Source organism: Hippopotamus amphibius, chromosome 16 (genome assembly GCF_030028045.1).
Source record: "Hippopotamus amphibius kiboko isolate mHipAmp2 chromosome 16, mHipAmp2.hap2, whole genome shotgun sequence".
NCBI lineage: Eukaryota > Metazoa > Chordata > Mammalia > Artiodactyla > Hippopotamidae > Hippopotamus > Hippopotamus amphibius.
The window spans coordinates 48,669,296-48,681,426 of record NC_080201.1 but is presented as its reverse complement, the minus strand read 5'-3'; the positions used below and the strand labels follow the sequence as shown (position 1 = coordinate 48,681,426).

Sequence of the window (12,131 nt, the reverse complement as noted above, 5' to 3'; positions counted from 1 at the left end):
ATGGGCTGTTGAACCAGCAGGAGCCTGTGAACCAGCCCCAGTCCCTCTTGGCCACAATTAAGGTAAACCTGGAGACTGCTGATTTGAGCAGACACCCACAGATGAGAGAGCCCTTTAGAAGTCCAGGTTTCCCAAGGAAAGATTCCAGCACTCTGTTGAAGCAGTAGGAAAAAAATGTATGAATGTATTGGGAAGAGTAAGATGAACTTTGCCAGCACTCAGGGCTGCATATGAACAGAAGAAGAGAAGCAATTGCTGGTGTCTGCCTGGGCAGCACATTGAAGACAGCTCAGACCTCTGTCTATAGAGCCCACCTGGGGCGAGGGGCCTGGTGCTGGGAGAGGAGAAAACATACACTTAAAGAAAACAGAGCCAGCTTGGGCCTGACCCTCAGGACTTCCACTCCAACAACTTAGGATTAGACCCTGCCCCTCATAGGACAGTGACAGCTACTGAGTTGAGGAGAAAGCCCACCTCACTCCTGGCTCCAGCTCTAGTCCCTCCATCTCCAGCCCCACCTTCTACCAAGGTGATAGCTGTCAGCACATCCTGAGGAAAGATGTGATTTGTGTCCACAAAAAATCCAGCTCTCCCACCAAAGAAATTGGGCACCTGCAGTCTGTATAGGGACCTCCCACATAAGAACATCCCTTCAAGACTGCAATAGGTAACTTTCATCTAAGTTTATAGAGGCAGAGAAAGTTAAGCAAAATGAAAAATCAGAGGGACTTCCCTGGCAGTCCAGTGGTTAAGACTCCATGCTCCCACTGCAGGGGACACAGGTTCAATCCCTGGTCAGGGAACTAAGATCCTATATGCAGTGTGGTGCGGCCAAAGAAAAAATTAAAAAAAGTCAGAGGGACTGGTCTAAATTGAAAGAGGAAGAGAAAGCCCTTGAAAAAATAATGAAACAAATAAGTAACCAGATAAAGAATTCAAAGCACTGGTAGTAAGAATATTAACTGAATTAGGGAAAAGAATAGGTGAACACAGAATTTTAACACGGAATTGAAAATATTAAAAAAAACACAAAAAACAGAATTGAAGAATTAAGTAGCTGAAATAAACACACTAGAAGGAAGAAATAGCAGACTAAATGGCACAGAAGAATGCATAAGTGATCTGGAAGATAGACTAATGAAATCACCCAATCAGAACAGCAAAAAGTGTCTACAGCCATACCACCTTGAACACGCCTGATCTCAGAAGCGTAGCAGAGTTGGGCCTGGTTAGTACTTGGATGGGAGACTGCCTGGGAATACTGGGTGCTGTGGGCTTAAAAAAGACACACATATGCAGCAAAAAGAAAACAAAAATTAAAAATAACAGTTTATGAGATCTTTTGGATAATGTTAAGTATACGGACATTCAAATTATAAAGGTTCCAGTAAAAGGGAGAGAGATAGGGATTGAGAATATATTTGAGGGGACTTCCCTGGTGGCGTAGTGGTTAAGAATCTGCCTGCCGAAGATGCTTTAGAGGACTGGGGTGGGGAGGGTGGGGGGGACTCGAGGGGGGGGGAGTCAGGGAAGGGAGGGAATACGGGGATATGTGTATAAAAACAGATGATTGAACCTGGTGTACCCCCAAAAAAATAAAAAAATAATAATAAAAAAAACCAGATGATTGAACTTGGTGTACCCCCCCAAAAATAATAAATAAATAAATAAAATTAATTAAAAAAAAAAAAAGAATCTGCCTGCCAATGCAGGGGACACAGGTTCGATCCCTGGTCTGGGAAGATCCCACATGCCGCGGAGCAACTAAGCCCGCACTCTAGAGCCCTAAGCCACAACTACTGTGCCTGCATGCCACAGCTACTGAAGCCTGTGAGCCCGAGAGCCCTGGAGCCCATGCTCCACAGCAAGAGAAGCTGCTGCAGTTAGAAGCCCAAGCACTGCAACAAGTAACTCGCCACAACTAAAGCCCATGCACAGCAACGCTGCAGCCAATAATTAATTAATTAATTAATTTATTAATTAAAAACCTTTTTTTAAAAAAGACTTCTTTAAAAAAAAAAGAAAAGATATTTGAGGAAATTATGGCTGAAAATTTCCCAAACCTGAAAAAAGAAACATATGCAAGTAAAGGAAACAGAGGGTCTCAAGATGGAACCAAACAGACCCACACCAAGACATATGAGCGTGAGTCAAAAATTACCTGCACTCTGGCTGTAGAAATTACTTTGACTTTTAGAAAAGACGAATACATCATTTTTCGACATAATCTCCTTGCTTTTCAATACACTTTTTCCATCTGTCAACAAGCTTACGTATTCCCTCACTAAAAAATGTGTTAGGCTGAGCTACGAGCCACAAATGCACCACTGTCTTCACTTCTTCATCAGAAGTGAATCTTCGTCCTCGTAGGGCTGCTTTCAGGGGACGAAACATATGAAAGTCCAGTGGGGCAAGATCAGTACTATAGGGAGGATGCTCTAACACCTCAAAATGAAGTTTTTGCAGAATGTCGATAGTGTGGGCAGAAGTGTGCGAACATGCACACCCTCAGACCACAAAAAACGAATCACTGCACACTGCTCTTTTGGGCAAATCACAAGTGGGGCATCCATTTTTGCTCGCACCACAGTTACAAATGAACTGATGTAACACATTCACATCTGCACAGCAGTGACTGGGGAGACTGTAGCCTTGAATGGAAAGCACTGATAAGACAGTGCAGCCAACAGAAGTTTTAATATAACTGGAGTGCGGATAATTTGTGACTCACCCTCGTACTTTAAATAAGTTAATTGCATGAAGTGAATTATATCTTAACAAGCTATTACTTTAAAAAAAATAAATTTTAACTAGGTATTAGGTCATTCAAAAGGCAAAAGGTAACTATTAAGATATCACAGGGATAGTAATTTTTAAGGAAGTGCTACTTCTATGTGTTGGGGAACAATGGGAAGACTTGGAATAATTAATACTTCAAATCTGGTACCTGTGTCTCAGGAATACAGAGGAAGATTCCAAGTACCTGGGACTCAGACCATGTTAAGAATTGGCCTTAACTTGGATGCTGCTGCTCTCTGAGGAAGTATACTATAGGTGGCTCTGAGAATTTTGGAACAACTCAAACTAGAATCAACAGCTTCTACTGGGAAGGACTGCCACTTATAGTGTTTATTACTTTTCTATTGCTGTATAACAAATTGTTACAATTTTAGCAGCTTAAAGCAACACATATTATCTCAAAATTTCCATGGGTAGGTGTCTGGGCATGGCTTAGCTGGGTCTTCTGCTCAAGCTCTTACAAGGTTGCAATCCAGGTGTCACCTGGAGATGATGTCTCATCTAAGGCTCAGGGTTATCCTCCAAACTCATGTTTGTTAGCAGAATTAATTTCCTTGAAGCTATAGATATGATGGCTTGCTTCTTCAAGGGCTGCAGGAGTCATCTTAAAATTCTGCCTTCTGCCACACAATGCAAAGAAGTGTTTCTGGGCAATGAAGAAAAGAATAGTAACCAATATAGAACTGGGAAGCAAAGTGGAGTGAAGCAGCCATCCTCTTTTCCTTCTTTAAGGCTGCCAGTTTTCCTCTGGCACTCCATATTAGCAAAGCCTAATAGGAAACCAGCTGGAATACTAGTATTTACTTTCAAGACTATAAAGCAGTGTATGAGGGTGTTAGAATTGAAGCTAAAGGTCTCTTTGCTTATTTTTGAGGCAAGAGGAAAGCAACCCATCTTTTCCTCCATAGGGGTAGGAATACACAGCACAAAACAACTCCTTTTAAGTTAATTCTTTATCCCTGAACCAATCCCATTTCTCAGCTTCTCTGACATCTTTACTCTGCAATGTCCAATACATTAGCCAGTAAGCCAATGTAGCTATTTAAATTTAGGTTTAAAATAAATAAAATTTAAGATTCATTTCCTCTGTCTCATCCGGCACATTTCAAGTGCTCAATAGCCACCTGAGGCCAGTGGCCATTGTATTGGACAACATATTATAGATCATTTTCACCATTGCAAAAATATTACACCATACAGTCCTATAAGGTAAACAATCTCTTGAAGATATTGAATTATAGGAAAAAACTTAGTTTTCTTTGACTCTGTTGCATATCCAGCACTGATATTCACAGACTTATTTTGGAAATCAGGGAGAGCTGAGAACACTTTGTGGCTTTACTTAAAAGGAAAAAGTTGTATTTCATTATCCTTTTAAACTATGAGACCAATCTGAAGTTGCCTTGGTAGAAAGTTAACGTACAGAAATCAACTAACTCATGTACAGATATTCTTAAGAAATAGAGGATCCAATAGAAAAGAAAATGCTTTCTCAGTACTCACAAGAAAAATTTGAGCTATCAGTAAATAAAATTCAGTAAAAAAAATCCATGATCACTATGGAAAAATAAATTAATTAAAAATTTTCAAAGCAATCAGAAGATGAAAAAAATGAAAGGGTGTAACATGTTCTGAGATTGCAGTACTAACATCATTAAGATGAATATCAGTGCAGGATATCACAATTCCTTAGGTTATAAATGTGATGCACTCTCAATTATAAATACCCAAGAATTTTTCTTAAACATACGCACTAATTCTAAAGTCTATATAGAAAAATAAAGAGACCAGAATAACCAGTAAAATTCAGAAAAAGAATAATAAGAATTGGATGATTAGAACTACCAGATATTAAGGTATATTACAACTTGACAATAATTAAGAGTGGAGCTCTAGCAAAATTATAAAGGATCACTAGAACTAAAACTCCAGCTATAAATCCAAACACATAGGAAAGGTAGTATGTGATAATGGAGGCATTTTGGATCATTTAATACCCTTTTGAACTGTTATAAATCTTGAGGATTTGGGTGTATTCATATGTATATCATATGTTAGATACAGATTTTTCAACAAATGTTTTAAGTAGCCGTCTGACAAAGATAGGACAAACTTGTATCCATGTTTATTCAACAGTCTGAAAACATCACCCCATAGTTTACTCAATAATAAAAAGGGGAAAAGAAAGCTTTACAGTGGATAGGGCTGTTGACCACAAGCTTAAGGAACTAAATTAACATAAGGAATGGGAGAAAGTGATATTATGTGGCTCCTGATGTGACACATTAAGGACACTATCACACATGGAGTGTCTTGTCGAAAATATTTAGCCTGAAGTTAGACATGGGAACATTTTTTTAAATGCTTAGAAGGACATTTTGGGGGAGAAAAGCAATCTGGACACCAAAAATATGATTCTGAAGTATAAGAAAGCTGTGAATTGTTCTAAATCGAAGAAGATTAATGAGATATGACAACTAAAATAGTGCATGATCTTTGTATCCTGGGTTAAAAAAGAAACTTTAAAATTGTTGAGGTAATTAGGAGAATTTTGAATATGCACTATATATTAGATTATAACACTGTGTGATTGTTAAATTTCCTGAGTATTTATTATGGTTATATTGGGGAATATAATGTGTAAAATATAGACATGTCTATAAAATAAAGAGCATTCACTAAATGGCCTTATGTAATTGGGTAGCCATATGGGAGAGATTTTTAAAAAGTGGATCCCTAATGCACAGCGCAAAACAAAATTATATGCAAATGGATCAAAAATGTAGATTAAGAATTGTAAGATTTAAGATTAAACCATAAAATCTTAGAGAAAAACATGGAAGAAAATAATAATATTGTAAAACTAACACAAAACCATGAAACCATTTTAGGAAAAAGTATATTTGTCTACTTTTACATGAAAAAATATTTGAAACACTATTAAAAGTCAAAATGTAAATCCCACACTGTAAGTTTTTAAAACTGAAAACATTCTGTGTTACTTAAAAACAAACATAGGCAATACAAATCATTAGGAGAAAATATAAACAATGACCTAATAGAAAATGGGTGAGTATGAAAAAATATATCAGAGAAACTGCAAAGAAATGTTTACTCCTTTGGAAATTTTTACTCCTATCTCAATAAGATATGTATAATTTATAAATGTAATTTCCACCCATAAGATTGACAAAATAAGGAAATTACACATCTAATCTACACATGTTGGTAGTGGACACCTGAATTGATATAACCTAAAGAAGGGCAGTAGCAAAATACTTACCAAACTTAAAACGCAGGTACCCGTTTCTCCAGAATTTGTAGAGGAATTTATGTAACAGATGTCACTAGACATATTCACAAGAATATAACTTATGGCACCAATAATAGTAAAAGTCTGGAGGAGTCAATTACAGTAACAAATTGGTTAAATTATCATACGTCTATTTAATGGAAATATATGGCAAATTAAAAGAATGAGATTGATATATTAATATGAAAACAAAATAATATTTAAGTGTGTATAACAATCTAATATTTCTGTTTAAAATGTATCATATGTACCTGTATATATGAACTCAGGCACAGGCACATAAACAAACTGACACACACATATCGCCGTGGTAAGAAAATGGTGAATGCATTGGTAGCTTGGAGAATACTGGGTGCCTGGAGACAAGGATGCAAGATGCTCATTTTTTTCTCTTTATATAGCTTTTTGTTTATTTTATTTAACATACACAAAAATTAGTCAACCAATTTTATACCCTGGACAAAAATTTAAAATCATTAAAAAATCAATCTTGGGTCGTAAGCCATTTCTAGTTTCAGCTGTCACTAAACTTTTCTGAGGCTGAGTTCCAAAGTCTTTTGAACAGAGGAATGACTTCCCAGCTGGGATGGAGTGAGCCAAGGGCCCTGGCTGTCTTCTACCACACAGGCACTAAATAATATTAGCTGCTGAATAGCACTAGGGGAGTCTGGATATCCGCCCACCCCTCAGGGCCGGTCCATCAAGGAGGTTAGTGTGACTTCTGCACAGGAGGTATAGGCAGGACAGTACTATCTAGGGTTCTGAGGAATGGGCTCAAAGGGTTCTGGGGATTGTAGTTCCGGCTTGGCGAAACCTTCAAGTGCGCAGGCGCAGATACAATTTTGTAGGCTCTGCTTTGTCTATGGCTTTGTTAGCATAGTTTTCTGAGTCGTCGGTTGGCTCCAGGAGCTACCTCGCAGGTAGGAGCGGCTCTTCTTAGGGCTGGAGGGCTCACAGTGTGGGAGTGCCTTCGGGCCAGGCCCTAATGGGCGTAAGCACTGCCTTGTGACTGGGAGACCTTATATCCGGTAAACTTTATGTGTACTTGTCGCCGCGGTCTTAGCGAGTTGCGCTTGGTTATCAGCGAGCCGCACCTTTAACATCTGGAGGGTGATTTACATGTGGGAACGTCCGGAGCAGACTGATCAGCTGTGCTCCGAGGAGAGATGGCTTCCTTGAGGACAGAGGCTCCCCAGAGACTTTGATCCGGGGCCGGAATTGGGGCGCATCTCCTGTTCAGGGTCTTGACTTGAGGCGAGTCTTTCTTCTGTAAGTCTAGTCTCACCGGAGTCCTGCTCCCCAGGTGTAGCGAGGACATAGGGTTGCTTAGAAATAAGGTGGCGCTAGGAAGAGGGCCTTGCATTCGCTTCTCAAGACACAGCAAGCTGCTGAGGCCATTCTACTGCAACTGGAGCCTGGGGCCTCCGGGTTAGGGAAGGGGTAGGATTTGTCCAGTCTCCCTCCCATTCCTGTCAGTGTGTCTGTGTGAAGTGGAGAGAGTGGACAGTGGAACAGCAGGGTAAAGTACTGCCTTTTGAACTGGGTTTTTCTGGGAACTGGGAGGCAGGCGTTGCCCTGCCAGCCCTGCAGTCTCCCAGGACTCTGCCCTTTTTCAGAAGAGAAGTCCTGAGGACTACACACTTCCTGAAAGACTGAAAGCCATGACCCAGGTGAGGTGATGCTTCCTCTCTGCTTCCTGAAACACATGAGCATTTTGCCTTCTTTTTCCCGACCTTTCCGGGGCAGAAGCATTTTTTGCAGGACCCACTCACCATTTCCTTTCATTCCATCCGTTCAGCTCTGTTGCCTAGATGCCCCTGATTGTCACGTGTTCACGATTTTTTCTATGAATCATTGCCTTTTCCCCTTTGTGTCAGGAATGTTGGTGGGGCAGAAGTGTACAGGGGAGGAAAATGTGGACATTCTCTGCTAAACAGACCAGTTTTACACAGACAGTGATGTAATGAGGTCAAGCTGAGCACTTCAGTGGGAGCTCACCTCTGGTCACCTTCTTCTCCACAGATCGGGGCTTCCAAGTAAGACAAAATGGGAGGTGGTGTTGGTGGTCCAGTCTTCGTTTGACCTAAATCTTTTGGTGAATCTTCATCCTCCAGGAGATTTTGTCAGCTCAGGAGCGAGGTACCTTTATTACAGTTTACTGATGCCCAGCTACAGGCTGGATCATCCCAAAGCATAAGTTGCTTGAGAACCTTACTGTTAGAGCCCATACAGACAAACAGACCTTAAAGGTCTTATTAATGCCAAATGATCAACATGAGAAGGAAGATTAAGTCAGTTGATTCCATATGATGGATAATAATGCTTCCAATAAAAATGGTGTTTATTAAAGAATTTTCGCATAAAAAAAATAAATCCCTTTATGTTACCAAGTGGTATAAGAATGAACCTGCATCTTGAAAAAATTCTTAACTTATGTGCAGATTCTGTTTATTTAAAAAGAGATTTTTAAACTCATACCAAAATTTAAGTATTAATGATTCAAATAGAAATATGATGCTTTTAATTAAAGTAGCAGGGCCTTGCCATATGACCTAGTTCCTGTCAAAAGACTCAACTAACTGCCTTTGGTATTTATCCTTGTAGTGTTTCCAGTTATTCTTATTTTACTCTGTCGAATAATCAAGTTTAGTAATCATTCTTTGGCTTCCCTGTGTGTTGGAATGGAAAGAGCCTTTTCCCACACTTCCCCCAAAATGTTTCTAACATGATTTTTAGTTAACTCTATAGTGTGTATATAGTTACTAATATGTAAATATTATATCCCAACCAATTAGTATACTAAGCAGGCTTATTTCTACTATAATATTTTTTCCTGTACTAAACTTATTTGTTAAGTTTTCCACATTTGTATTGCTAATCCATCAAAATGTGCAAACATCACTGTCACATGACTATCAATAACATTTTCCAAATTGTCATAAACATCAGTCATTTATTTCTTCAATACCCTCTTCTGGTTTCCTTTGTTTTACTGCTTCTGTCTCAATTGCTTGTTCTTCTGGCTTGCTACACAGCTGCCATCCTGGTACTTTTCTTTCACAGTTACATTGGAACCTCCTGTCCTCTTTCTCCTGTGACCCTTATTTACCCATATATGGATACCTAACATATTTCTTTCATGGTTTACTCTATAGCTTTTATAGAGCACAACCAGTTACTTCTAAGCAAAGATGCCTAGAAGTGGGAGGTAACTATTTTGTGCCCTTGCTAATCTAGACTCTAAACCGGTTCTCAACCAGGGACAGTTTTGTCCCTACCTTATCCCCCTGGGGGTGGATATTTGGCAATGTCTAGAGATATTTCTGGTTGTCATATCTGGGAGAGGGGAGTAATACTAGCATCTAGTAGAGGTCAGCGTTGGTGCTGTATATCAACAAACAATGCATAGAACAGCCCCAACCCTGCAATAAAGAATTATCCAGCCCCAAATATTGACATTGCCAAGGCTGAGAAACTCTCCTCTAGGCATATGTTTATAATGTTTTCTTGATTCCAATAGTGCTATTTAGAAGTTCATTGCATTTCTGATTCCTGATACTTTATATATGACCTGTTTTTTCTGTCAACTTTTTTTAAGGATCTTCTCTTTATCACTTTTATTCTCAAATTTTACTCTAAGATATTTTGTAGAGTTGGTCACTTTTTCTTCCTTAAGGCTAAATGAGTAAAGTAGGTGGCGGGAACTACCATTTACTGATAATTGATTATATACCAGGCATTACTAGACTAGATGATGACTTGACTGTTTCACATAGTAGAGCAGCTCCACTTAGCTAGCCTTTGTACAACCCAAACCTGGTTGGGTACTGGAAATATCCCACTGTGAACAGATAGTTTGATCTATCTTCAGGAAATGGAATTTTTGAGGACATAAATTAAATCATATTGACTTCCAGGCCTCCAGACCCAGCCTATTTGTTCTGTGTGTCACTTCCTATAAACACTGTCTTTATCACCTGTATTTTTACCTTTTTCTTCTCTCCTCCCATCTTAAAAGCATTTGCTTTTATTATATCCTTCATACATGGATTTATTGTTTCAGGGATTGGTGTTTTTCAAGGATGTGTCTATAGACTTTTCTCAGGAGGAGTGGGAATGCCTGGATTCTGATCAGAGGGATTTGTACAGAAATGTGATTTTGGAAAATTATAACAACCTGGTCTCTGTTGGTAAGCACACCTGTATCTAAATTCAGCCTTCCCTCTGGAATATTTGCTTCTCTGTGCTTCTTTCAAATATACTGTACATTTCTTTTTCCCGTTCCCAAGGAAAAGGCTTGAGCATTGTAGAGTTGAAAATGTGTAGCTCCATTGAGGGTGAGGCCGAAGCTCCATCTTCTCTAAATAGTGACCTCTCTTTGATGTTGAATTCTAAGCCTCCTATAGCAAAACTGTGTACCATTTCTCTTGAGAGCAGGACTCTCCATTCCTAAGCCAGATGTGGTGTCCTTATTGGAGCAAGGGGAAGAGCCCTGGATGGTTGGCAGAGAGGTGACAAGGGACTTGCTTCCAGGTAAGTGAGGGATGGTCAGGCAAGGAGAGGGCATTAAAGGATGTAACCTAGCTGCTTATGGAGGAAACAACTCTGAGATGTTTTCTAGGAAGTTTCCATTAATAGTCAAAACTTGTAGAGAAAAGTAAGACCTCTGCACCAAACTATCAGACGTCCCTACCTCTACCTCTACCTCTCACTGTCCATGCGTCTCTTCTCGTGCATCCTTCCCATTTCAAAGTGGGAAGTACAACCCTTGTTCCTCTTCAGTAACCAATTTCTACCTTTAGTTTGAAGACCATTCTTACACAGTTACTTTTCTTGTGCATTTAGATTTGTATGTGTCACTTTTTCTTAAAATTTTGAGACATTTCTTCCCTGAACCAGTTTTCTTGTTAATTCATTATTTTACTTATTTATTCATTTATTCTTCCAACCGTTACTGATTCTTTAATTGGTACAAGATATTTACTAGACAATGAAAAAATTATAAAAGTTATTAAGAAATTTACAGGAAATAAGAGGTACAAACTATTGGTTATAAGATAAGCTACAGGATATATAGTACAGCATAGCGAATATAGCCAATATTTTATAAATGGAGTATAACTTTTAAAAATTATGAATCATCATATTGTACACCTGTAACATATAATATTGTACAGCAACTATATGTTAATAAAAAAGAAAATCCTCAAATAAATAAAAAATAAAAATTAAAAAAAGAGAAGTTTATAGACTAGGGAACCTAGGAACAAGTCCATAAATAATTTTTTAAAGTAGAATCAACTACAGGAGGAATTCAATAGGGCACCTAAAGAGCTAAAGATAGAAGAGTGGAAAGCCCCTGTCTTAATCCGTTTGGGCTGCTATAACAAAAATACCAGAGACTTGGTGGCTTATAAACAACAAAAACTGATTTCTCACAGTTTTGGAGGCTGGGAAGTTCAAGATCAAGGCACCAGAAGGTTCAGTGTATGATAGACTTCCTCATATTCTATCATCTTCTCATTGTAATCTCACATGGAAGAAGGGGGATCTCTCTGGGGTCTTTTATATATAAGGGCACTAACCCCATTCATGAGGGCTCTGCCCTCATGACCCAATCACCTCCTGAAAGCCCCACCTCCTAATACTATCATCTTAGGGGTTAGAATTTCAAAATATGTATTTTGGGGGGACATAAATGTCCAGTCCATTGTAGCCCCACAGAAATGTAATAACTGGAGCATTGGGATGATTGTTGTCACCTCTGTATAGTGAACTGGAGATAAAGGGCACGTGCAGGCAAGGAGAGATTGGAGTGAAGGAGGAGAGCCAGACAGGTGTGTTCTTTCATTCAACTAGCATGTATTAGATAGTGAAATCCATGTGGTTATCTGGGAAGAGGGAATTTCAGGCAAAAAGGCATAGTAGGTACAAAGGCCATGAAGCAGGAACAGAATTACTATGTTTGAGGAACAGCATGGTGGCCAGTATGGCTCAGAGAGTGAGGGAAGGGAAGAAA

General features: G+C 39.0%; 2 protein-coding genes and 1 pseudogene across 3 annotated transcripts in view; all 3 read left to right on the top strand.

The window, feature by feature from the left end:
• The window catches only part of LOC130838798 (zinc finger protein 420-like), a 60,851-nt gene that overhangs the window by 17,333 nt on the left and 31,387 nt on the right, over window positions 1–12,131 (top strand). Inside the window, exons 1-3 of one of the 2 annotated variants that reach the window (XM_057712369.1) lie at window positions 7,027–7,782; window positions 10,176–10,302; window positions 10,550–10,645. In XM_057712369.1, the coding sequence (XP_057568352.1) occupies window positions 7,774–7,782; window positions 10,176–10,302; window positions 10,550–10,645 (232 nt within the window). In that variant the 5' untranslated portion in view covers window positions 7,027–7,773. Of the gene's footprint in view, window positions 1–7,026; window positions 7,783–10,175; window positions 10,303–10,549; window positions 10,646–12,131 lie in introns of those variants that run through there. The other variant, XM_057712368.1, reaches the window with a different exon arrangement.
• The window catches only part of LOC130838821 (zinc finger protein 345), a 41,171-nt gene that overhangs the window by 24,257 nt on the left and 4,783 nt on the right, over window positions 1–12,131 (top strand). The window lies entirely within an intron of this gene.
• On the top strand, window positions 1,169–1,277 carry LOC130839438 (5S ribosomal RNA; annotated as a pseudogene).